This window comes from Mauremys mutica, chromosome 4, assembly GCF_020497125.1.
Source record: "Mauremys mutica isolate MM-2020 ecotype Southern chromosome 4, ASM2049712v1, whole genome shotgun sequence".
Lineage (NCBI taxonomy): Eukaryota > Metazoa > Chordata > Testudines > Geoemydidae > Mauremys > Mauremys mutica.
This window is the reverse complement of record NC_059075.1, coordinates 100,773,359-100,801,223: the sequence shown is the minus strand read 5'-3', so window position 1 is coordinate 100,801,223 and position 27,865 is coordinate 100,773,359. Positions and strand designations below refer to the sequence as shown.

Here is a 27,865-nt window from a genome sequence, read left to right as displayed (position 1 = left end):
GGCTTAGTTGTATTTTAGTTTAACAATTAGGTACTTGGAATTGAGAAAATAATTGCAAACATCTTCTTGTGATATACTTACCTTTTCTTTAGTTAAATCCATTGGCTGTGTGATATGCAGGGAAGGGTATCTGAGTCAAGATGTTGACATTTCAGCTGTGTGATTTCCAGAGGGAGGTGTTGCTAAAGGCCAGTATTATTGCTTGTACAGATTTGACTACCAAGTGTGTGGTGGTGGAGAAAGGAAAATACCATCACCAAACTCTTCCCTTCTCCGCCACCCAAAAAAACCCCTACTATGTATTGACTGATTTAAAGTATAAAATTCTAAACGTAATCCTAATCCACAAATACTGGAATGTTGGAGTTAAACAAATTATGACTCTAATATTTATAGAATGGACTATGAATATTCAGATAAACCACTCTGGGGCCAACACTTCAAACACTAAGTTAATGAGACCTTCTAGGAATGTCAGTGATTTTTAAGTTATTCTGCCCACCAGGATTTTTTTTTTTTTAAAGAGTATTTGGTTCTGTAATTATCAGTACAACCACAAATCCAGTCTCTGGTACTAACCATGTGCCCTGCAGGAATTACTTTTATTGTTACTTAAAACATTAATACATTGTTCGCTCTTCTTCATTTACTTCAATTACTTTTATTGTTACTTAAAACATTAATACTTTGTTCGCTCTTCTTCATTTACTTGTATTTACCCGCTGAATCAGTGCTGATAATTCTAACACAAATATTATATATGCAAAATAGATATCAATATATTTCTGCCCCTCTCTTTTGTCCTCCTCCTGCTTCATCTCTTTGGGTCTTTTTAGAGGTTCATTGAACAGCTGCACTAGAAATTAAATAATGCTGCACTCCTTCACAGAAGTGCTTTTACTTGTGGTATGAACTACAGAGTGAAAAAGACAATGCAATCCTAGTTAGTTTACTCTGCATTTGGTTCTGTGGGTTAAAAAACATTCACATACAGGAGTGCAGCCCTTCATTTCATTACAGTTCCTGGCACCAGTAGTCTACTGAATGGTTAAGGTGAGTTTCAGAGACTGGGTTTCTGTTTTCTCTTCAGTACTTGCAGGCCTCAGGAGAGAAACTGCCCATCCTACTATAAAAGATGGTTATTGGAGATTCTTCCTTAGATCAAGTACTTTTGGGTTAGAGGGTCCTGGTGAATAGCCCAGCATGAATTGATCTCTGTAGCAGGGTGGACCCTGCTCCGGCCCTGAGGGCTTTGAAAAGCAGCCTGGCAGGGCTTGAGAGCTGCGGCTGGAGGCTGGGCTGATTAAGCAAATGGCCGCAGCTGGGGCCACGCACCAAACTGAAGCCCTGGGGCTTATAAACAGTCTCTCTCTGTTTCTAGAGGGAGATGGGCCTGGCTGCTTAGTAGCTGGAGGATAGGTACCTGAGTGCAGCAGGGCTGGGGGACAGGCTGAGGAGCTAGGGAAGCTCCAGCCTGGAAAGCCCCAGGCTGCGGCCTAGTAAAGGGCAAGAGGTACTGGGGGTTGCAAGGGACAACCCAGGAGTAGGCAAAGCAGCAGGTCCAAACCCCTTTGCCTGTGATGAGTGGGCTAATACTGCAGTCCGCCCCAGGGTGTGGGGCTAGACCATGACAGTCATTGGCCACTACTGAGGCAAAGCGGGGATAGTAGGGCTGGACTGAGGGAAAATCCGAGGGGAACCAGCAGGGGGCGCCGCAGGGGTGAGTACCGCCCGTTTACAGTGGCACCTGACCAGGGACTTAAACCGCCCCTGATACAAGAGGCCTGGGCAGGAACTGGGACAGCTGCCCAGAAGACGACGGCCCCAGGGAGAAAATGGAGACAGAGGCCCTTATTAAACTCCTGGCCGAAGGCCAGCAGCAGCAGCAGGAGCAGCTCATGGAGCAGCTGGGGGTCCTCCAGCAGCAGTGGCTGCAGACCATGGAGGCCCAGTATCAGGAACAACAGTCCGAATGCTTCCAACAGCTTGCCGCCCTATGGCCGAGTCCCGGGGGCGCTTCAACGGGGGGGACCGGTTTTCCTACCCCCCCTGCGCCACCAGTACGCCTGGCCAAGATGGGGCCCGAGGATGACCCGGAGGCTTACCTCGTGACCTTCGAACGGGTGGCGGCGGTAGCCGGGTGGGCACCGGACCAGTGGGCAACCATCCTCGCCCCCTATTTGACAGGGCCTGCTCAGAGGGCCTACCGGGACCTCCCCGACGATGAGGCCCGGGTTTACGCTCGGCTGAAGGCGGCCATCTTGGATAGCTTTGAGGTCACCCCGGAGGCCTTTCGACGACGGTTTCGGGGAAGGCTTTACCCTCCGGGCGTCCGGCCCCGGGTGGTGGCCCAGGAATTAAGGGATACAGCGGGCCGATGGCTACAGCCCGAACATAAAACCTCGGCGGACATCATCGAGCAGCTTGTGCTCGAGCAGTTCGTGCACATCCTCCCGGCCTCCGGGAAGGCGTGGGTATTGCGGCACCGGCCGCAGACGCTGAAAACGGCCGTTAGCCTTATGGAGGACTTTCTCGAGGCTGAGGTCCCTCTAGGACCGGCCGCCCAGGCCCCGAATCCGGGGCCGGGCACTCCGGGACTGGCTGCTCAGGAACGGCACAGAGCACACGGACCTCAATGGACCACGGGCACCTTGGGCTGGGAGCCAGGGCCTGGATCCAAAGGCTGTTTCGCCTGTGGGCGACGGGGACACACGAGAAGGGTGTGTCCCTACCGGGTTGGGGTGGAGAGGACTCACTTAGATGAGACTCGAGTGCCCCCTGTGAAGTTAACAGGGGGCCTCCGAACTTGTTGGGCGTGTGGGGAGCGGGGACACATGAAGAGACTGTGCCCTCATAAAGCTCCCAAAGCCCGGGCCAAAGCCCACAAAACGGGGGCTGAGGCAGGGGGGAGGCAGCGAGCATGCTTCCTCTCCCATACTACGCCCCCTATCAAGGGGCAAGGCCCCCTGGGGCAAAGGGGGGACGTGCCGGTAAGGCCTCGCCTTGAGCGGGGGACCCAGACAACGGCCAGGAGGGCCGACGTAGGGACCCAAACGCGAGGGGAAACTCACAGAGGACCGGGGAGGTCTACGGTGGGGACCCAGAACCAGGGAGAAGTCGGCAGGCTACTCCGAGTAATGGAGGGCCTGCGGCAAGAAAGAGATTCCCTGCGGGTCCAACTCAGAAGAAGCCTGGGCCGGTAGAATGCCCGCCTGCCCCCGCTGGAGGGGTTCTTGAGGGGGAGGGTGTGTAGCAGGGTGGACCCTGCTCCGGCCCTGAGGGCTTTGAAAAGCAGCCTGGCAGGGCTTGAGAGCTGCGGCTGGAGGCTGGGCTGATTAAGCAAATGGCCGCAGCTGGGGCCACGCCCCAAACTGAAGCCCTGGGGCTTATAAACAGTCTCTCTCTGTTTCTAGAGGGAGATGGGCCTGGCTGCTTAGTAGCTGGAGGATAGGTACCTGAGTGCAGCAGGGCTGGGGGACAGGCTGAAGAGCTAGGGAAGCTCCAGCCTGGAAAGCCCCAGGCTGCGGCCTAGTAAAGGGCAAGAGGTACTGGGGGTTGCAAGGGACAACCCAGGAGTAGGCAAAGCAGCAGGTCCAAACCCCTTTGCCTGTGATGAGTGGGCTAATACTGCAGTCCGCCCCAGGGTGTGGGGCTAGACCATGACGGTCAGTGGCCACTACTGAGGCAAAGCGGGGATAGTAGGGCTGGACTGAGGGAAAATCCGAGGGGAACCAGCAGGGGGCGCCGTAGGGGTGAGTACCGCCTGTTTACAATCTCACATACATTAAAATAAATTTATCCAATTAAAAGGATTCTCTAATTACAGAATTTATGCACTATAGTCATGAGAACTGCTAATGTTCTGCAAAATGACTTCTAGAGAGCTACAGCATACGGGCTGCATGGGAGCACAGTAGGTACATATGTGGGGACTTCTAGAGGCAGTTTATTAGCTTAACTGGCTTGGGAACTTATTTAATTAAACTTCCTTCAAGGAGCTAATTATATGGTATTCCCTCTGGAGCACACATACAGTGTGGGAGTTCCTTCAGCCTATTGCCGGATTTCTGCAGCGGAAGTAAAAGCAGGTCAGTGGTGCTGCTGGAAAGCTTTCTTCTAAGCACTTTACAGCAGTGGTTTTCAAACTGCAGGTTGCGACCCAGTACTGGGTCACAGAATGGAAGGCACTGGGTCACGGCAGCTCTGATCAACACCGCCGACTGGGCTGTTAAAAGTCCCGTTGGCGGTGCCTCCTGGCTAAGGCAGGCTAGTCCCTGCCTGTTCTGACACCGTGCTGTGCCCCAGAAGTGGACAGCAGCAGGTCCATCTCTTAGGTGGGGGGGACCACAGGGCTCTGCATGCTGCCTCTGCCCCAAGCACCGGCTCCGCACTCCCATTGGCTGGTTCCCGGCCAATGGGAGTTGGTGGGGGGATGGTGCCTGCAGGTGAGAGCTGCATGGAGCCTCCGTCTAGGAACTGGACCTGCTTCTGGGGCACAGTGTGGTCCATGGTGCCAGGACAGGCAAGAAACCTTCCTTAGCACCCCACTGCACCGCTGACCGAGAGCCACCCGAGGTAATCCCACACCCCAATCCCTTGTCCCAGCCCTGAGCCTCCCCGCAAATGTGGAGCCCCTTCTTGCACCTCAACCCCCTCATCCCCAGCCCCACCATAGAGCCTGCACCCCCAGTTTAGAGCCCTGACCCCCTCCTGCACCCCAACCCCCTGCCCTGAGCTCCCCCCAAACCCAGAGCCCCTTCCTGCACCCCAAACACCTCATCCGTGGCCCCACCCCACAGCCCTCACCCCTGCACCCCAACCCTCTGCCCCAGCTCTGAGCCCTCCCATACGCCAAACCCCTCATTCCTAGCTCTGTTGGGTTGCGGGCATCAACAATTTTCTTCAACTGGATTGCCAGAAAAATAGTTTGAAAACCACTGCTTTACAGTAGCGTTTGTCTAGATTTTATCACTATCTATTTAGTGAAGTGATTGTCAGCAAACTGTTAAAATGTAATTGGGCAAATGTCATGGAAACAAGTATCCAGCAAGCCAAATGCTACCATTTTTGTTGGTTTGTATTTATTTAATTTATGAGAAGATACATAAATCATTGATATGTCCAATAAGAATGAAACTTTTAAATAGTTGTTTAAATTCCCACCAACTCATGTCCTTAAAGTCAGCCTTGATCTAAAAGATTAAAAGACCTTCTACTTCTGTTATGCATATTTGTGTATGCTTTTTTCCAAAATAAAAATAAAGTCCAAATGAAAAGATTTGAAAACTCTTAGTGCTGGCTTTTTCTCTCCAGTTTGATCCTGAATGTTATTTCAGTTGGTATTTGTAATACTAAATCCTTTTTTATTTTACTCTGAAAAAAGGTGAAAATGTGCATCACTTAATTTATTTTTGCTTCTGCTCCCATCTGGAAAATGGTGGTAATATTTACTTTTTCACACCCTTGTCTGTTGAGAGCTGATTGGGGCAGAGACTGTCTCTTATGATGTGCATATACTGAGCCTAGAACAATGGGGCTCTGATTTTGTTGGCACATCTAGGTGCTACTGCAATGCAAATAATTAATCGTAATAATGGAAAAAGGAAAATCCAAGGTTGACACTTCGAATCAGTGTGTGAAGGACCAAATGTTTAGTGCATTTGCTTGTCTGAACTGGAGCATTTGTCACTGCAATTTGTATGTCTCTTGACAGCTGGGCTGCACAGACTAGTTATATGTCTAGTGCCTGTAAACCTGTTTCATTGAAAATATTCCCTTTAGTGAGTGGTGCAGAAGCAAAGTCAGCAAGGGGAAAAAAGCACCAACACATTTTCAATACTTGCTTCCTTTTTCAAAGATATCTTCACTTTAAAAATAATTAGTGAATATGTTCATTTTGCACTTTCTAATAGAATACATTTTTCAGTTTTTGTTTTTTCTTGCAGGGACTTACTGAAATATGAACAATTTGCACTTTTAAAGAGACATTTTGTGAGCAGAAGTTGAGAATTAACTACTGTGAAATGCATTACTTGAATCAAGACATTCCAATTTTACATTAAATTGAAATCCAGCTGTCTAAAATTAAATAAATGTAATGACAGGTTTATTTACTGAACCTCCTGCCTGTATACTCCAAAATTGAGGGATTTTTTGTAGTCTATATTAAAGCTTCCATTTTGTTTTAGCTAAAATCTGGCTCTCACTGGCTTCTCACATATCTTGTTTGGGGCATTTTTCGGATGTTGAAATATAGCCTCTAAACAAGATTCTAAAATAAGAGGTATAGAGAAGGGCTACTAGGATGATCCGAGGAATGGAAAACCTGTCTTATGAAAGGAGACTCAAAGAGCTTGGCTTGTTCAGCCTAACCAAAAGAAGACTGAGGGGAGATATGATTGCTCTCTCTAAATATATCAGAGGAATAAATACCAGGGAGGAAAAGGAATTATTTAAGCTCAGTTCCAGTGTGGACACAAGAACAAATGGATATAAACTGGCCATCAGGAAGTTTAGACTTGAAATTAGACGAAGGTTTCTAACCATCAGAGGAGTGAAGTTCTGGAACAGTCTTCCAAGGGGAGCAGTAGGGACAAAAGACATATCTGGCTTCAAGACTAAGCTTGATAAGTTTATGGAGAGGATAGTATGATGGGATAGTCTAATTTTGGCAATTAATTGGTCTTTGACTATTAGCAGTAAATGTGCCCAATGGTCTGTGATGGGATGTTAGATGGGGTGAGATCTGAGTTACTACAGAGAATTCTTTGTTGGGTGTCTGGCTGGTGAGTCTTGCCTACATGCTCAGGGTTTAGCAGATCACCATATTTGGGGTTGGAAAGGAATTTTCCTCCAGGGCAGATTGGCAGAGGCCTGGAGGTTTTTCACCTTTCTCTGCAGATTGGGGCACAGGTCACTTGCTGGTGGATTCTCTGAATCTTGAAGTCTTTAAACCACAATTTGAGGGCTTCAGTAGCTCAGACATAGCTTAGGGGTTTGATACAGGAGTGGGTGGGTGAGATTCTCTGGCCTGCGTTGTGCAGGAGGTCAGACTAGACGATCATAATGGTCCCTTCTGACCTTAAAGTCTGAGTCTGATAAAATTATTATCACTGATTTTTTTTTGTTTACCTTTATCATCATACGGAACTTAAAAAATGTGATGAATTTTATCTATGTTGCATTGAGGCATTTCTATCATCATGTTTCGTGCATTGCTGAAGAAGTGATATCAGACATAGTAGTCTGGCCAAAAGATTAAAACATATTAAAACAAACATTAAATCAACCACGGTGAATGAGGAGGAAAATTATTACAATGAAATTACTCATTTAAAATAGGAGGTCATCCATTTTAAATTTAGGGCTTGTTACAGTGCCAAATTAAGTCAGTGAATAGACTCTCATTGGGTTCAGTGGGCTTTGGATCAGGTCTTTAGTGCAAATCTCTAAAGTATAGACTTATCGACCCGATCTTGACTCCTATGCAAGGCATATACCTACTTATCTGAAAGGGGAGTTTACCTGAGGTAGGAGTACAGGACAGATCCTGTATGGAAAATTATCTAATAGTTGACCTACATAAGTTCTAAATCTTTAACTTTATTTAAATTAGAACTGTATTGCAGCAAAACTGCAATAAATCTTTCAGTACTTTACACAACATATCATTGCCTTTTCTGATAGATTGTGTTTAGGATTTGGCAAAAACAGCTACCAATATATGGTGTTTAATCAACACTAAGAGTTGATTGTCATATCCTCATTCTAATTTGCCTTAAAATTATCAGCTGTTTAATATATATAATTATTGTAATAATTTGTACCTAATTAAGACTTACTAAATCTGACTACCTTAGTGCTGATGAGGATTTTTCGACTTGCATGTCAAATTTAATCTAGTACAGTCAGATTTAATCTAGTAACCTCAGTCTATACGCAACTACTTTCTGAAAGCAACCCCACCACAATACTCCCATCAGTTTTGCCATTGTATTGTGCTTTTAGTCAAAGACCCTCTCCATCATTGTGACCACTGATCAGTCAAACTGTGTCCACTTGTTCATTCACAACTATGTTTAGCAACAGTCTTAGGCCTGGTCTACACTACAGAGTTAGGTCAACGTAAGGCAGTTTACATTGATCTAACTTAGGTTGACTTAATTTTGTCGTGTAGATTTGCCCTAAGTCACTGGGTCCTCTGCATGCAGAGCAGGGAGGGAGAATATGAAATGGTTGTATTTCCCCTGTCTGCAGAGGAAACTGGGAAACATAGAGGATGCTGCTACTGGACTATGCTTCTCCCACAGGTTAGGAAGGAAGAAAGTGCCACTGCTGCTTCTGAACTTTCTTGTCTCCCATAAAATGGTGTTTTAAAGAATCCTCTGTAGTTTCATACTAAGGACTGGGACATCTATATACCAGGGATGCTAAGTGTTGTGGCAGGATCTTCTGCTAACTCTTTATACTGGGTTTTCATCTACATCTGTCACTTCAGTGCTGGTAACAGGCCACATCCCAGGATTTTCATGCAGGCATTTTAGGGCAGCACAGGAAGGTACCACCTGAGTTATCCAGAAACCAGAAAACTATTTTTAAGATGTCAAATGTCCTTTCAGTGACACATCTGGTGGGTCATTGAGCCTCATAATTTCTCCTGTGGGGCGTTTGGGAATGTGAAATAGCGGTCATTAGCCATTTGCTCCAGGGGTAAATGCTGTCCCTTAGAAAATAATAACGGGACACTATATTTCCAGCTGAGGGTGACCTACTAATATAACAGTAAAACACTGAAGGCTAAATTCTACCCTCATTTTCATCATTGACTTCATTGGGAGATACGCAGACATTAAGTGAGGGCAGAATGCACCCACAGGCACTGTTGTTGGTATTCTGTACTTACTCAAGAATAAAACCCCTGTGTCTAGACTAGGAAGGATTTGAAGGTGTGATATGGAATGTGTTGGCTAACATGTTCTAACACATCTGAACAGTCTAGTGCAGATAAGGTACCCTGCCTTTCATATGTGCTAAACTGGTTGAGATAAAATATAGGCATTAATTTGACCAGCTTAGCACATTTTAACATAGTCACTGCCGTGTTTGAAAAGTCTAGTGTCACCTTGTTAATTAAAACTTGTTGGCTAATGCATTCTAACATCACACTTCTAAATCCTAGCCCAGGCAAAGCCTAAGTGATGTCCTGTAGCATACTGAAAATGAGCAGTAGGAATTCTTGGGACAGTAATGATATTTTTCTAATGCCTGCATATTTGGCTTTCCAAAACTCTTTATAAACATTAAGCCTCACATTGCCCCTCTGAAGGAGGGTAGGAAGGCTGTATTCCAGTCCACATTTCAGAGAGAGTGAACTAAGGGGCCAGGAGGAGGCTGGCATGTTCACATTCCAACAGGACTCGATTTCACAGAAGATGACTAGTGTTCAATTTAAATGAGACAGTTTGAAGCTTAAACAACCCGAGGGACAAGGTTTGCCGTTTACACTTATTTATACAAGGAATGTGGAAAACAGCCCAGAGATTTATAAAATAGCCATCAGGCCACAGAGAAGGGTCTATGGAAGAAGCAAAAGAGCTTCATAAGTTGTTGGCAAGCAGCTCTCAGTCCCAGCTGTGGCTGCATATACTGTGATCCTGCATATATTCTAAAAATAATCTCATTCAACAGGAAGAGGGTATGGAGCAGTGTCTTAAAAAGCACAATAGTCACAACACCTGGCTGGAGATTCATTACTTTGGGCCCCATTCAGCATGTAAGGCAGTCACTTTGAATCCACTGCATGCTAAATCAGTAAAAATTACATCCATTTTCTGACCAGTTCCTATATACTGTGTAATTTAAACCACCATTTTTAACACTGTAGGTTTTGGCCCAGACTTCTGTAGGAGTTGCTCTTGTTTACACAAAGCCTGGAGTTAGCCTGTTTTAGCCCAATGAATCATAGCTAAAGTTGAAAATGGAATTGAAGAGGCCAGCCATCTACTCCTTTGTTCTGACCACTAGGCCCCGCTTGGATATTACGATGAAGTGCACTATAGAAAAACTGAAGTTAGATCCTGAGTGTTTAGCATCACAGACAAACCAGGATATTACTGGAATATAATGGTTTGCAATAATATTTAATCTGTTTATATGGGAATATATATGATGAAGTCTATAGCTCATTTGCTGTATCATCAGAGAGAGGCAGAATGGTCTAACGTATAATGCAGGAGATGACATGAAGACAAAGTTCTATTTCCAAATCTGCAAATGACTTGACTGTGCAAGTCACTTACCCTCTTTGGGCCTCTCCAGGTGCATTTTTGCCTGTGCAGTTCTAAAACTCTGGACTGTTATCTAAGTTTTTAAGCACTCAGTTTAAATCTCAAGAGGGGATTTTTAGTTCATGCGCTAGAGTTGATTGATACTCGCGTTTCACTAAAATCATTTGCCCAAAAATATATTTGGGGGACATGTTACGTGTATTATAGGAAAAATAAATATTCAGGAGAATGCAGACAATCTCATGAGGATACTATTTATGTACGTTTCATAATGTGCTTTCAGTTTCTCAAAAGAAAGATGCTAAGTACAAATTATTATTTGTTGTAGGTATTTTGTTGAAAAACGCTAGCAAACTTTGCTGTTGGTGCACTGTGTCTTTTGGAAAATAAATACATTGCTTGGTTCTTTTGAGAACAGCATCAAGACCATAAGCTCCCTGGGACAGGGATATGGGTGAGATTTTCACCCCTGCTATGGCCACTGCACACTCCTGTGCAGTGTAAAGGGGCTGTAAAAACCCCTGTGGCCAGCCAGGGTAGAATTCTACCCAACAAATGAGTTGTATGGGACAGCTGTAGGCTCTCAAGTTCAAGCCCTGGAAGGGGTTGGGCATGCATGGTAGGGGAATGTGAGAAGACTAGGAGGATGTTGTGCTATAGTACTTTGTGTTGATGGGATTCTGGACAGTTACCATAAATTGGGAGGTCATGTGGCTTAATGGCACCTTTCACTTCCAGGACTGCAAATTTTGTACTGTGCTTTTTAGAGGCACTGCACAGAATCTCACTCAAAGTTATCTTCTGTATCTTGTCCCACACTGGTTGTGCTGTCAGTGTTTAATAAATAAGAATAGGAAACTGACATAAATAGTTGGCATGGCTAAGTAACTAATACTTTTAGGGTGTTTGGTGTTTAGGAAGGGTCCTCTTGCCAGGGATCCTAAGGCTATTTTATAATTTGACAACCACAGATGACACATAACTATGATGTGTTTGACATGCCCACCTCTTTTAGCCTCTCTCACACCGGCAGTGTAATTTATCAAACTGGTATGTCTGAAACACTTGTTCAGTCTCACAGATTCACAAAATGAATTATCTGTATGGTGCCATGTTTTCTCAGAGTTAGGCACATTTCCTTATGGGTCTAGTACAATTTTCAGTAAAGTAACAAAAACAAATTTATCTTTTCTCACACCCACAACACTCACTGTCCCTCAGGATGTTGTCTTTTGTGGAATGAGGCAGTAAAAGCACAAGTGCCAGCTGCCTCCTGGCCCCAGGGGTGCTCAAGCCCCCTGCTCCACCCCAGGCCCTGCCCCTGCCCAACTCCACCTCTTCTTCCAAGCCCCCCCACCTCATCCCACCCTGCTCAACCCCTGTCCTGCCTTTTCCCACCCAGTTCCGCCCCCTCCCTCCAGCACCTCCTTCATGCCACGGAACAGCTGATCGCGGCGGGTGGGAGGCGCTGTGAGGGAAGGGGAGGAGTTGATCAGCGAGGCCACTGGCTGATGGGAGGTGCTACGGGGAAGAGAGGGAAGCTTGGCTGCCACTGGGTGCTAAGAACCCACTAATGTTTTTCCATGGGTGCTCTAGCCCTGGAATACCCTGGGAGTCAGTGCCTATGAGCAAAAGTTTCAAACAGGATTGTTTTAACAGCAGTCGTGACTGAATCTGCCCAGATATATCTCAGATCAGCTGTCCCCAGCTGACTCCTACTCAAAATTTGCAAGTGTTGTAAAGTTCACTTAGATGCCTCAGGGCCAGATCAGTGCCCCTGTCTTGCCTTTAGACTTTTCATCTGAGGAAATCTTACTGGTAGCACAGTTGGTTGCAGAAATGAGGAGAGACTTTTCAGAGGCCATTTTTTATGCCTCTAATGTGGGTACGAGCTTTGAAATTCTAACCATTTATCTCTTCATTGCCTGGAATGCTGCATGGGTTGCTGGCAGGTGGTATACTAAATATAACACAGCTAGCATTATCTCCCAAAAGACCCACAAACTTTTATATCCGTAATTCTTCTAATGCACAATTCCATTTCTTAATATGAAACTTGCTTCACTGTGCATCTTGTAACATCAGCCTTTTATAAGATATATTTAACGATGCCTGCTACAGATCTTATAAAAGGCCAATGTACGATGAAGCATGTAGCGTAACATCTTTATTTCTTTGTTCTCTGGAGGGTGAGAGCCCTTAACTCTATACCATGTTGCCTGCAACCTAGTTAAGAAATGCAGAGTATGCTGAACTAATATTATGTCACTTTCCAATTATTTTAAAATGCGCATAAGGGCAGAAACCAGTTTTGACTCTCTTGTACTGTGCTTGTAATTGTCAAGGGTGCCTACAGTATGGGATGCACATTTTTGTGTTATAAGTGGAAACCAAATTAATATAGTCAATTTTAAAGCATGTTATATTTGTATTTTTTGGTAGTCTATATTCATCTATTTAATTAAATCTATGAACTTATTTATCTACTTTAAATTTTTAGTCATAAATATTGTTACAGCATGTAGAACTTGTCCCCTCCCCCGCCACCAAATAAGGTGGATTTAAAAGTTTTATCAAATGTAATGCAAAGAAAGTTTCTCCTTTATTTCTATCCAACGTCTAATTAATGAAAATGACTGAATCTGGCATGATCTAATCCCCCAACCAGCAACAATGAACAATCACCTAGAAGCAGAGAGAAAATTATGGTAATTGGTAGTACACAATACTGTTTGGATTGCAGATCTCTGACTTTTTGAGTGCAGACAGTAAATCAGAATCCCTTGTAAGTATAATTCTTCAGATTTTCAGGAAAGAAACAGTTCTGGTTCTCAACCTGAAGAAGCTTATACCATTCATTTACTCAAGCCAATTTAAAATACTGATGATTTGCTAAACTGCTCCTAAAACTCGTTACCATTGTATATGCTTTATATAGAAATTTACACTCTCATCCCACTGCTGTACATTTCAGTATCTTTTTATTATAAGGTAATCAAGAACAAAGCGTTTGTACTGCAGGAATAAGACTCTTGTGAAACACTGTGGGTTTGTGTTCCTTTATGATTTGGCTGAATCTAAACTTCAGCATGTAGATATTATACATAGACCTTTATTTATATTTCATGGGTTGCTTTTAATTTTCTTGAGACAGCTTGTGCAGGTTTAGTTAGGCAAAACTTCCATGGACTGCTATGGGAGTTTTGCATGAATAAGTCCTGCAAGATATGGCTCCAGAAATTGCAACTTGGTGTTCTGTTGACTGACAAATACTTTCTAATGAATTCTCTTTGTCTTTGCAGTGTTTTAGATGATGAAGGTAGCAATCTGCGTCAACAGAAGCTTGACAGACAGGTGAGATCTTGGAGTCTGCTTTCGGCCTATTTCCTTTTGACAAGTTAGGGCTTGCTTAACTGGATTACTGTGGAATATGGCGACCTCCTTTCATTGATACACACACAGCTGATCGAGGTATCCTACCAGAAAATTACATCTTGAAATATTAGTTCCCTGGCCTTTGGAGTGTGATATACATGCTTAAGTGATGGAAAGGAAAGGATTGTGAAGATTATTATTAGTGTTGACTTTTTCTTATTATTGTGATTTGAGTGGTTTTCATTTTTGTTGACTTAGAGTTGCATTATGACGACTTAGAATTCCTTCCGCAGACCATGAAAAAACAAAAAAGATAAGCACAAGGGTACTAGCAAGAGTGTCAACCAGCTGAGAATTAACATACAGTTTTCAGAATTTTTCCTCCTTATTCCCAACCAGATAGGATTTAATACTCTTAGGGTATGTCTTTACTACCCGCCAGATCGGTGGGCAGCGATTGATCCAGCGGGGGTCAATTTATCATGTCTAGTCTAGATGCGATAAATCAACCCCCGAGCGCTCTCCCGTCAACTCCTGTACAGTAACTCCTCACTTAACGTTGTAGTTATGTTCCTGAAAAATGTGACTTTAAGTGAAACAATGTTAAGCGAATCCAATTTCCCCATAAGAATTATATAAATAGGAGGGGTTAGGTTCCAGGGATTTTTTTTTTTTGCCAGACAAAAGACACGTGTGTACACACACACACACACACACACACACACACACACACAAAGTTTTAAACAATTTAATAATGTACACAGCAATGATGATTGTGAAGCTCGGTTGAAGAGGTGAAATCAGAGGGATGGGATATTTCCCAGGGAATGTCTTACTGCTAAATGATGAACTAGCAATTGGCTGAGCCCTCAAGGGTTAACTCGTTGTTAATGTAGCCTCACACTCTACAAGGCAGCAGGAATGGAGGGAGGGGAGACAGCATGGCAGACAGACACACACTGTGTGTGTGTGTGTGTGTGTGAGATAGAGAGAGAGATGTGCATTTTCCCTTTAAGTATGCTGACTGCACTCTTAAGTACACTGAGACGCAGCTGCTGCCAGGAAGCTCCCTCTGTCCTGAGCACTGTCGTGTCCCCCCCTGCTCTATGGAGATGGGGTAAGCAGGGTAGAGGAGCAGGGGGAGGGAGGGAGACACCCTGACATTAGCTCCCTTCTTCTCCTCCCCCCCTGCCCACACAGCAAGCAGGAGGCTCGGGGAGCAGCTCCAAGGCAGAGGGCAGGAGCAGCACATGGCAGTTGGGGGAGGGACAGCTGAACTGTCAGCAATTGGTAGCCTGCTGGGCAGCTGCTGCACAGGGAACTTAGCGGAGTGGGGAGCTGATGGGGGGGCTGCCGGTCCACCCTGGTTACAAGCCCCCAACAGCTAACTGCAACGGGCTGCTCTTCCTGCAAGCAGTGGACAAAGCAGGCGGCTGCCAAACGATGTTATAAGAGAGCATTGCACAACTTTAAACGAACATGTTCCCTAATTGATCAGCAGTGTAACAACCAAACAATGTGAGGAGTTACTGTACTCCACCACCATGAGAGGTGCAGGCAGTTGACGGGGGATCAGCAGCAGTCGACTCACTGCAGTGAAGACACTGCGGTGAGTAGGTCTAAGTATGTCGACTTCAGCTATGTTATTCACGTAGCTGAAGTTGCATAACTTAGATCGATCTCCCCCCCACCTCCAGCGTAGACCAGGCCTAAGTCATTAAGTCATGTGCTGTGTTGTTTATCTTTCTACCACATTCTTAAATGGCCTACATAAACACTCATTCTGAAGATCTTGAGTGAAATCTTGTCCCCACTGGGGTATGTCTATACTGCTATTAGACACCTGCGCCTGGCCCATGCCAGTTGACTCGGGCTCCAAGGGCTCAGGCTCAGGAGTGGTTTAATTGTGGTGTAGACATGCAGGCTTGGGCTGCAACCCAAGCTCTTGGACCCTCCCACCTTGCAGGGTCTTAGATCCCAGGTTCCAGCCCGAGCCTGAACGTCTACACCACAATTAAACAGTGCCTGAGCCCTGGGAGCCCGAGGTTCAGGCCAGCTGTGGGGTTTTAATTGCAGTGTAGACATAACCACTGAGGTCCAAGGGAATTTTACCATTGACTTTAGTGGAGTTAGGGTTTCACCCTTTGTCTTTAATTTCCACTTGGCCCTCTTTCGAAGAACCTCTGGCTCTCTTTCAACATGCTTTTATGTATCAAACTTGATCTTCTGTTACCTTTGCTTCCATTGTAATGTCCACTCCACACCCATCAGGTTAGGGTTAAGGTCAGGGTCTTTCAGTCTGTGCCCCATTTTCAATATCAAATACTTTATATCTATGCCATCTTGCCTCTGATTGCAATGTTGTTATAGCCATGCTGTTCCCAGGATATTAGAGAGACAAGATGGGTGAGGTGATATCTTTTATTGGACCAACTTCTGGTGGCAAAAGAGACAAGCTTTCAAGCTACACAGAGCTCTTCTTCAGGCTTGGGAAAGGTATTCAGAGTGTCACAGCTAAATATAAGGTGGATCAGATTGTTTAGCATAAGTAGTTAACACACATTCTAAGGGACGATGGAAGGTGAAGTGGCCTGTTAACACCTCTGGGAACTTAAATTCATATCTTTGCTAGGCACTAAAAATCCTGGTCTTAATAAAGACACTGGATTTATGGTTTATTACAACAATCAGTAACCCATTAACCCCCCTCTTTTTCCTATAACTCCAGAGGTATTAATAGGCAACTTCACCTTGAATAGTTCCTTAGAATATGCGTTAACTACTTATGCTAAACAATCCGTTCTACGTTGTATTTAGCTGTGACACTGAGTACCTTTCCCAGGCCTGAAGAAGAGCTCTGTGTAGCTTGAAAGCTTGTCTCTTTTGCCAACAGAAGTTGGTCCAATAAAAGATATTACCTCACCCATCTTGTCGCTCATGTTGCATGAGTCAGCTTCTGACTTCTAATTCATATTGAGTAGCAGCACATCATTCATGGAGTAAATTAGTACTCAACATGAGGGAAGGCTGTCAGAAACTGATCCTCTCTGGATATTCCTCTACTTTAATCCAGCCTTTTTGCTATTTATAACAGCGTTGTATTTTCTTTCTCTCTACATGGAGAGAAGTCAAAAGACAACCCATGTAAAAACAACATAGTACAGAGGAAGGGGACAAATAAGACACTGGGTTATTACAATTAAACCTTCTTAACCCCTGTAGTTTCTTGTGGATGTTCAAAGTGGCTGTGATAGAATGGTACCTCATAAATATACATTGGCTTCTGTGAGGGTATACCTCCCCAATCCGAACTCTGGGATACAGATGTGGGGACCTGCATGAAAGACCCCCTAAGCTTATCTTCTACCTTTATCTTAGGTTAGAATTCTTCCAAGGCACAGTCTTCTGTGCTGCCATCACCAAGTGATTTTCACAAATATTCAGGGAAGGGTCACTTGGAATCCCTATCCCCCTAAAATATCCCCCCAAGCTTCTTCACCCCCTTTCCTGGAGAAGCTTGAGAATAAAATACCAACCAGTTGCCTTAGCAATGTGAGCACAGACCAATCCCTTGTCTAAGGTCTTTGGAATCAAAGGATTCTTTTTAAAAAAAGGTAAATTTTATTTAAAAAAAGAAAGAAACACATTTGAAAACTCAGGCTTTAGGGATTAAACACCAAAAATAACTTTCATGGGGTTCAGCTTAATGGTAACAAGCAAAACAAAAGCACATGGGGTTAGCACAGAGGAATCCACAAACCAAAACAACCAAAAAGGTTCCTAATCGCATCTGTCTTAACTTTTCCTTGGCAACTTACATATCTCGGGTTCCAAATGAGGAGTTTTTAGGTATGATGCTGCTGATTTCCCATACCTGGCTTACAGCTTACAGCTTGTTGCTGCCTTCCCCTCTCTCCAGCCCCAGAGACAAAGAACCGCCCCCCGCCCCCCCCCACACACACACAAAGCACCCAGCAGTTTTTCCAGTTTGAAAGGATACAGCCTCCCTATTGGTTCCCTGGTCAGGTGCCAACTCAGGTTAAGCTTCTCTTAACCCTTTACAGTTAAGGCAGTTAGGGTAGAGCTGCTCAGGAGGATTCTATAGCTACTGACTGGCTGGGTGTCCATAAAAGGGAGCTACTCCCCCCATCATTTATCACAGCTTCTATCACATTCTAAACTTAGAAACATCTGGAGGGAGAGATTTATGCAATCGTAAAGACAATCCTCTGCCTTCCAGCAGTTAATACCTGCTTTTCACCTGGTGTAAATGAGAATTGAAAATAGGGTGTGTAATTAAAATTCAGCATGTATCATTGTTACACTGGGCTTGTGTCCAGTCTTGTCACTTGATTCTAGTTTACAGATTATCTTTTCTTGATTTACATAAACATAAATCAGTGTTTTCATGCCTCATGCTCTTGGTTATCATATTAATTCACAGTGCTCCCACATTGTTGGCTTCCCAAAAGATGTTGTTTTTTATCCAGCTCTGACAGCCAGTAGACTGCTCAGAAACATCTCTTTGACCTGTTTTGTACTTCAGTAGAGTTTTAGAAAGGTTTTCTAAAGGACACTGGCATCCCAGTGTCCTATTAGACTGTGTTCTTGGCACTTGAAAATAGCATACAAGGTGGACTGCCATTGCAGAAGATGTAAGGATATCTGTTGTGATTTACTGGAAATTCTACAGTATGAAATCAAATAACATTCAGTTATGCACAGTTTGCAGAACAGAAGCTATGTGCACACAGACTCCCCTAGAAAAGTGGCATTTATTCTAATAGTAAAGTACTTTTCTTTGTATTTTCCCCAGCGAGCATTGCTAGAACAGAAGCAGAAAAAAAAACGCCAGGAGCCACTAATGGTTCAGTCCAATGTAGACAGCCGCACAAGAACACGAAGAATGAAACATTCAGAGGAACAAGCGCCGTTGGTTGAATCGTATCTTAACAGCAACAGTAGCACCATTTTTCATGGTATATTGACATGGTCTATAGAGTGCATGTTTACTGCTAGAAGTCCTGTTTAGGGTGACCAGACAGCAAGTGTGAAAAATCAGGACGGGGTGGGAGGTAATAGGAGCCTATATAAGAAAAAGACCCAAAAATCGGGACTGTCCCTATAAAATCGGGACATCTGGTCATCCTAGTCCTGTTGTTTTGTTGAAAAATGAAGAGAACGTGGGAACAGGAATGTAATCTTTTAAATGAATACCTGAAAGCTTAGCTCAGCTGTGTTTGGGGATGAAATTGATAATAACTATGCAGAATTCCAAAGTAACCACTATTATAACTTTAAAATGAACTTTTTTGACAGGGGAAACTTTCAGTATGATGTCACCCTTGCTTGGGTTCCTGCTGTCCATTTAATAAACTGTCATCTCTATACTTTACACTCTCCTTTTAAATCTGATTTCAGTATGTGAAAGGAGTTTGTTGAATGTTTTGTACAAAGATAAAATAAGATAGTGTACCATAATACTCTAAGGGGCTACGTGAAATGCAGGTATCCACGCTACTCAAAAATTGTGAGTGAATTTTTTTTTCCTTTTCTGTGGAATTGATGCATTATGGAACTTCTGTGACTAAACTATGAATAAGGGGTTTTGAATAGTAAACCTCTTTTAACCATGCTTCTGAAAGATGTTCAAGCGATAGATCTGATTTCAGATGAAGGGGAAAAAACACATTATTTTCTCTCCTAATTAGAGAGAAAAACATATCAAAAGAAAGACTAATTTTTTCCCATGCTGTCTAGGAAGTTGATATTGTACACAATTTTATGAAAATGTTTTCTTTGGTAGTTAGCTACAGGAGATAGTAAAAGGAAATATTCTTTTATCATCGTAACAGCTAATCAGAGGCGCAAAACCCTGTCCTATGAAATGTTATTTTATGATACACAGCAGCAATTACCTGCTAAGCCGCCTTTATTGTAAACTTAAATAACAAGGATTTCAAGTCAGCTACAGCCCAGAGAAACCAGACATCATCTCACAAACAGTAGTGAAATCCTTATTTATACTACGCTAAATCCTGCAAGTGCTTGCACTCTGGGCAACCCTTCTGACATCATTGAGGTTGCCTGGGGTGTTAGTTAAGGCAGAATTTGGCCCTTCATATCACATCAAAGTTTTTCCACTCAAGTCATTCCTTGGAACAATTATTCACTTCTTAGCCTCAAATTACTTTATTGTAAATTCTCTCTCCAACCCTGCCACCAAAGGATGGCAGTGGACAGCACAGACTTCCAAACCCTGATAAAGAAGCAAGACACTATATTTTACGATGCCATGTAAACCATTAAATGAGGTTCTTTTTACATCTGACGTAGTACAAGTAAATAAGTTGGGCAGAATAGCATAGCACTGAAAATGCTATATTTTCTCACATTTGGCCTTTGGTTTGTAAACTTCTGGGGATAACTCTCCAGGTAATAAACTGTTTGCGCATTTATCAGAAGCCTCAACTTAACAGCATCTCATTACCCAATAAAGTGGTTTGTTCCTTTGTAAAATCCTTTCTCCGGAATATTATTCTTGAAAACATTGTGAGAACTACAGAAGTGTTCTTTTTTTGTTGTATTTTTCTTCAGGAGTGTGGTTGGTGGTGTCAAGATTCAGCTGCTGTGTGGGGCATATTTGGGTTTCAATGGCCATTTTTAACTACAGTATTCATCTCCAATGAAAATGTTGGTATGTGGGAGTGTTGGATGCATGACACAGCTGGGCTGTATCTAAAGAACTGTTCAACTCTTCCCCATTCACTTGTTTCTGTTGTGGGTGTGCTTTAAAATGACTCTTTGTGGGAAGTGATGTCCTAGTGCATAAACTGTACTGCATGTATGAGCAGGTGTATGAGATTCATTCCTATGTGGAAAGCACTTCATAAAGATGGTGTCTCCACATCTACCTCCCCACATTTTTTTTCTTGTAAAATTCCTGTCTAAGCTATAGGAAGGGGTAACGCAGGAATGCTTGTTTAATTTGATGAGTAAAATTAAGGCTGCCACTGGTGGAAAGCTGGATTATTAAATTATGGGGTGTATATATAATGCGAGGTCAGGAACAGGATAACACGATTCCTTCTTCCCATCATATTGGAGCTTGTCTGCAATGGAAAATTGACGGCATAGCTATAGTGGAATAATCTATTCAGCTTTATTGCAGAGTAAAGTTACTTTTGTTCCAGAATAGCGTTCATACAAGGAGCTATTCAGGAATAGCTATAATAGACTATCTTCTTCTTCTGCTATAGCTGTGCAGTTTCCTTTTATAGACAATCCTTAGCTGGTGTTTGGAATTCTTCAGGGAGTTGCAGAATGATTACTGCTAATCCAAGCTTAATCTATAATCTTAAACTAAAATAGGGAAAGAATAGATTAAGAATTACTTAGACAAGTTACATGTCTTCAACTTGGCAGGGCCTGTCAAAATACTTCCTGTATACCTTAGGAACTGGCTGAAGAGATCTCTGAGCCATTAGTGTTTATCTTTGAGAGCTCATGGAGGACTAGAGACCCCAGCGGACTGGAAAAGGGCAAATATAGTACACATCTATAAAAAGGAGAATAGGGACAACTCAGAGAATTATAGACCAGTCATCTTAACCGGTACCCAGAAAGATCATGGACCAAATAATCAATCAGTCACTTTGTAAACAACTAGATGATAAGGTGATCAGGAACTATCAACGTGGATTTGTCAAGAACAAATCATGTCAAACCAACCTAATGTCCTCCTTTGACAGTGTAACAAACTTTGTGGGTAAGCGGGAGCTGTAGATGTGATACATCTCAACTTTAGTAAGGTTTTTGATACAGTCCCACATGATCTTCTCATAAGCAAAGTAGGGAACTATAGCCTACACAAACCTTGGGTGCACAACCAATTGGAAAACCATACTCTGAGAGTAGTCAAGCTGGATGTTCATATTGAGTGGGGTTCTGCAGAGATCTGTTCTGTATACAGTTTTATTCAATATCTTCATAAATGATTTGGATAATGGCATAGAAAATATACTTATAAACTTTGTGGACAACACCAAGCTGGAAGGAGTGGCAAACCCTTTGTTAGAATTCAAAATCATCTTGACAAACTGGAGATATGGTTTGAAATAAATAGGATGAAATTTAATAAGGACTGATTTGACCTATCAGTCCTCATCCTCAAAGGAAACCTTGCACAGTGCTTTCCAAAGATGAGCCTGGGAGCTTAAATTCAATGCTCTGCTAGACACCAAAAATCATGGACTGAACAGACACACTGGATTTATTGCTTGTTGCAACAATCTGTAACCCACGAACTCCCTCTTTTTGTCCGATGATCGCAGAGTTGTTAATTGGCCACTCTACAATGGTTTCTTGAATGGTACCTTACAATATGTGCTAACTACTCATGCTAAACAATCTGTTCCATCTCGCATTTTGCTGGGAGTTACTTTCCCAAACCTGAAGAGGAGCTCTGTGTGACTTGAAAGCTTGACTCTCTCACCAGTAGAAGTGGGTCCAATAAAAGATATTACCTCATCCACCTTGTTTTTCTAAGGCCGTGTCTACACTAGCGCTTATGTCAGAAAAACTTTTGTCACTCGGAGTGTGAACCTTCCCCCCACCCCGAGTGCCATAAGTTTTGCCGGCAAAAGTGCTCGTGTGCACAGCGCTATGTCGGCGGGAGACGTTCTCCTGTTGATATAGCTCATTGAGCTGGTTTTATTATGTCAATGAGAGAGCTCTCTCCTGTCGGCATAATGCAGCAAGACGACCGCTCTTACAGGGTCACAGTTGTATCTGTATAGCTGTGCCCCTGTAAGCTTGTAAGTGTAGATATGGCCTTAAGATGGAGAGTACTACACTCAGGAAAGCATAATCAGTTACACCAGTACAAAATGGGAAATGATTGCTTAAGAAGGAGTATTGCAGAAAAGGAACTGGGGTTATAGTGGATCACAAACATAATGAGTCGACAATGTAACACTGTTGGAAAAAAAGTGAACATCATTCTGGGATGGATTAGCAGGAGTGTTGTGAGCAAGATACAAGAAGTAATTCTTTCTCTCTACTCAGCACTTAAAAGGTCTCAATTGGAGTACTGTGTCTAGTTTGGGAAAGATGTGGGCAATTTGGAGAAAGCCCAGAGGAGAGCAGCCAAAATGATTAAAGGTGTAGAAAACAGGACCTACGAGGAAAGATTGAAAAAAGTGGGTTTGTTTATTCTGGAGAAGGGAAGGCTGGGGCGGGGGACTACATGATAATGTAAAAGTACATTACTTTTACATAAAGGTTGTTATAAAAGGGTGGATGATAAATTGTTCTCCTTATCCACTGAGGACAGGACAAGAAGTAATGGGCTTTAATTGCAGCAAGGGAGATTTAGATTAGACTTTAGGAAAAACTTCCTAACAGTAAGGGTAGTTAAGCACTGGAACAAATTACCGAGGCAGGTTGTGGAATCTCCATTGTTGGAAGTTTTTAAGAACAGGATAGAGAAACACTTGTCAGGGTTGGTCTAGATAATATTTAGTCCTGCCTCAGTGTAGGGGACTGGACTTGATGATCTGTCAAGTTCCCTTCCATTCCTACATTTTTTGCAGGAATGTCTTGTTACATTCGGGAGGGAGTCTAAGGAAGGTGAGAGTAGATCTGAGTCTCTGGTCCCAGTTAGGGGCTGGACTGAGAGAGTGGGACAAAGGTGACTTTACTTTTGCATCTATAGATTCTGGAGTTGGAGCTAATGTAACCGTCAGCATAAGATAGAGCAGCCCAAGGGTTAGGGTTTTTTTTGTTTTTGTTTTTAATACAGTATAATATATGAGTGAATCTAGTGCTGGTGAAAGGTACTGGAATGACAGCTCTGAAAGTCTTTACCCATAGAATGGAAAAGAGCATTGCTAGCAGCCATGTAGACTTCCCTAGATATTAACAAAATGATATGGTTAAACTCTTAACATGGAGAGGCCAGTTTGTTATGCCCATTCATTTCTTGGTGTGTGTTAAAACTGCCAGTGAGAATCCCCATTAGTACCCTTAGTGACATAGGTGATGACACCTCTCCATTCAGGAAATGGACTGTGATCATAAAACTCAATTTGCATATGTCACCAAACACTCAGCAGCTGGTAATTATTTTTCAGTCTCCAGTGACTTTTGGCATAGGACTGAAAGGTGGTGTGTTCCTGAGCCCATCTGTAATCCCATATAGAATTACATGTTTTTCATCTTTCATTCAATTACCATATTAGCATTGGTAGCAATTAATACTATAGGATAACTTCAGAAAGCAACAATAATTGTCAGGAAAAGGAAAACTTCAGGTAAAGTGAGGGCTTCTAACATCAATGTGCCAGTCCATAAAGTGACTGAATTGAGCTAAACAATTAGTAAGGAACAATAACAACACTGAATCTTTCCCCTTGAGTATTGAGTTGAGCTTCTACTTCTAACAGTCTAGCAACTGTGTTATTTCCACATTTCCACAAAAGCATGAGCCCCTACAAATGTGTGATAGCAGAATTCCATTGTGGATGGACCATTTCAGATCCAAGTACAGATCTTAAAACTATTACTGAAATATAAAGCTTATATTTAACAACAGTACTTGTAGACTGATGATCTACAAATGGGACCCTTGTATGAAAGAGGAGTTTTGTTTTGTACTACTGTTTGGAAGAAATTACAATATTACCTTTTGTTTCAAAACATTGTAGATGTATTTGATATTATGGAATCGGTTCGTGTGTGTGTGTAGGGCAATCAGAAGACATATAAACAAACAGGGATTCTTGGTGAGATTTTGAAGATGTGTCTAAGGGAAAATAAATAGACGAGGGGATAGAAAATATTGATACAAAAGATGAATATAATGACAGGTCAATGGCCTTTTGGTACTAATATCAAGTTTTAAAAGTAGTTTAAAGTCTGGGCATTTTGGGCCTGATCCAGTGTCAATGGGATTCTTTCTGTTGACTTCAATGAGCTTTGAATCAGGCCTTTCATTTTGTGAATAATCTTGATATGTCCCAAATAATCAGATAAAAATTCCATCCGTTCTTCTTTATAAATACTGCTGAAAATTATTAAGCAGTTATTGTTTTTCTCTGTTTTCATCATTCTAGAAGAAAATATATATAATTAAAATAACATAATTCATAAGAATAATTTCTGCCCAGAAAAGGCCATTTATTTACTACTTTTTTCCCTCTCCGTGTTTGTTTCCACTTAATATCCTTGTATGGCATATTGTTAGTGGTTACTTTAAAATGTTTACTTCCTAATCGTGCTCATAATTCTGGAACATCTAGGTCACATCTGCTGGCTTATTTTCATGTATCTCCACATCACATATTGCTACAAATTTTCTACAGAATTGGACAAAAGCATGAGCCCCTACAAATGTGTGATAGCAAAATTCCCCGATGTACACTCTTCTTTTCAGGCTGCTTAAAGTATTGCAAATATCTGATGTGTGTTCCTGGAATATTGCCACTGGTTTAAGTAAAGTGAGAAGATAGACAAAAAGTTCATATTTACATACATACAATATTTGCCTTTATAGCAGTAATTGATTTTTTAATATAGGATTTACTGAAACATGGTAAATACATTCATTTATTTTTGTAACTATCATGCTGAGCCCAGCATCTATTGTCGCTAATGTGAATTTGCCACAAGTACAGGACTGGAGGTCTGTACACAGAAATGTAGAGCAACAGTTGTGATTTAAAACATATTTATTTGATCCCAGATTTGTGTTAACCTAGTAAACAGACTTATGCTGATGTAGAATAATTCTTTCACAGAGTTATAAAGAACTGACCTTTTCTACTGCTCCCTTAAATTTTCTGCAAATATGAAAAGCAATTTTCATAGGCAAGAAGGTATCATTTTTTTCCTGTGAAAATGGTGAATTTCCACTTGGACAAATTCCTTTTTTCACAATTTTGAGAGAGGCTAGAATCTGAACAAGGTGAAGTCTGCTTTTATTAATGTTACTTTTTTACAGCTTTGGCTTTTGTATGTTTGAAATTAAAATGTTTTCAATTAAAAACAGAATAAAACTCTCCTTCAAGTAACTACACAACAACTTTTGATTTAGAAGTTTAGATTAACCATGTACAGGATTGCAAAATTACTTTCTCTTTCGTTGTATGCAGTGTTCTTATATCTGTGTCAGTCCCAGGATATTAGAGAAACAATGTGGGTGAAGTAATATTTTTTTATTGGACCAATTTCTGGTGGTGAGAGAGAAAAGCTTTTGAGCTTACACAGAGCTCTTCAGGTCTAGGAGAGGTACAGAGAGTGTCACAGCTAAATACAAGGTGGAACAGATTGTTTAGCAGGAATAGTTGGCACATACCCCTCCAGTCATGGGGGGGAAGGGAAAGGGTGGGGAGAAAGACAGCTGGGGTGGGATGGGGCTTTCCACTAATAGATATTACCTCACCAACTTTTTCTCACTAATATCCTGGGACCAACACGGCTACAGCAACACTGCATACTTTCTCTTTGACATTTGGCAGCAGGGCTAAATGTCTATATTTTGTGCCAAACAGATTTCTGATCACAAGTCATAACTCTGGATTGTTAAATTTGACGTGTCGTTCTGTTCTGGTACAGTAAATGCTGAGAGAGAGAGTTTTCCACTGAATGGCAAACTGTCAAATTTTAAGGTGACATCATTTAATCATTCATTTTAAAGACATTTGTGCATGTTCCACAAAATTAATGGTTTGGATCCTGTTTTCTGTTGACTTCAGTCCGAGGTGTGTTCTTTTTGGGGAGAAAGCAGGGAATATGTTCTCTGCATTAGATCATACTCTTGATACTTGGAGTGCTGCCTTATCTCTTAATGAGGTGTGGGAGAATTTAAGATTATAATAATTTTGAGAAACTCCACGGGTGTCTTATAAATGGCAGCATGAGACCTCCAGTATATGTCCCCAAGATTGAAATCCCCTGTCCTAATTCAGTTTTTTAAAAAACCCAACAGATTGTAGATAGATGTTTGAAGAGTTGCTCATTCTGTTCTCTTGTCTGACTTGATATGTAACAACCTCCCAGTGCCCCATCTTGTGATTTACTAGTTAGTACATTGATCCATAAGCATTCCAGGTCTGTTTTTTCTAAATTGTCAATAACGCTAAAGTAACAATATCTTAGATACAGGGTATGTCTACACTTGGAGCTGGGGGTACGATTACCAACTCACGTAGACATATTTGATCTAGCTCTCAAGCAAGCTAGTGCACTAGAAAATAGGAGTTTAGACAGAGAACATGGGCAGCTGTGAGAGTAGCGGCACGGGCTAGCTGGGCTGAGTTCGTACCCTGGGGTTCAGATGGGTTTGTACTCAGCATGACTAGCCCAAGCTGCCACTCGCCGCTGTCTGTGCTACACCAGCTACACTGCTATCCTTGGCCTGCTAGCTCATTGAGAGCTAGTGAGAGTATGTCTGTGCAAGCTGGGAATCACACTCCTAGCTCCAAGTGTAGACATAGCCATAGAGTGCCATCCCTGATCCCCTTCTGCCCACTTTTTCTTTTCTAAAAAAGGTATATCCAGTGGCTTTAACATTCCAGTCATATGACTCATCCTACCAGGTTTCAGTAATACCAGGTATATCAGATTTGTTTTCATAAGTGAGCATTTCTAATTCCTCTAGTTAAAAAACCCAATACCTAACACATGTGAAAATAGGGAGGTTGATAGCAGTGAGTACAAATCAACAGTTAGGAAATACAGGCAATTAGTAAGGGAAGCTAATGGTAGCAATAAAAAGATCTATGGCCAGTAGGTTTAAGGATGGTAGGAAGAAATTCTTTAAATATATCAGGAACAAACAGAATCCTAACAATGGCATAGGTCTGATGCTAGATAAGAATGGTAAAATAGTCAGTCATGATGCTAAAAAGGAAAGTACTTACAGGGGGAAGAGATTCCTGATAGCACATAGGTCTTTAAGGTAGCAGAAAAGGGCACAACAAGATCCAGTAGCTGGAAGATAAATGTGTTCGAAGACAAATTCAGGCTAGAAATAAGATGCACATTTTTAATGAGAGGTGGTAATTAACCATTAGAACAATTTACCTAAGGGATGTGGTGGATTCTCCAACACTTGATGTCTTTAAATCAAGACTGATTTATCTTTCTAAAACATATGTTATAGCTCTCCCAAAACTTATCAGCTTGGTACAGAAATTACTGGT

At 42.4% G+C, this 27,865-nt stretch overlaps 1 protein-coding gene across 7 annotated transcripts in view; it reads left to right on the top strand.

Moving 5' to 3' along the window:
- The window catches only part of TUB (TUB bipartite transcription factor), a 262,999-nt gene that overhangs the window by 191,979 nt on the left and 43,155 nt on the right, over nt 1-27,865 (top strand). For all 7 annotated transcript variants that reach the window (XM_045012471.1, XM_045012470.1, XM_045012469.1 and 4 more), the window contains exons 2-3: nt 13,589-13,640; nt 18,478-18,640. In XM_045012471.1, the coding sequence (XP_044868406.1) occupies nt 13,589-13,640; nt 18,478-18,640 (215 nt within the window). The remainder of the gene's footprint in view (nt 1-13,588; nt 13,641-18,477; nt 18,641-27,865) is intronic.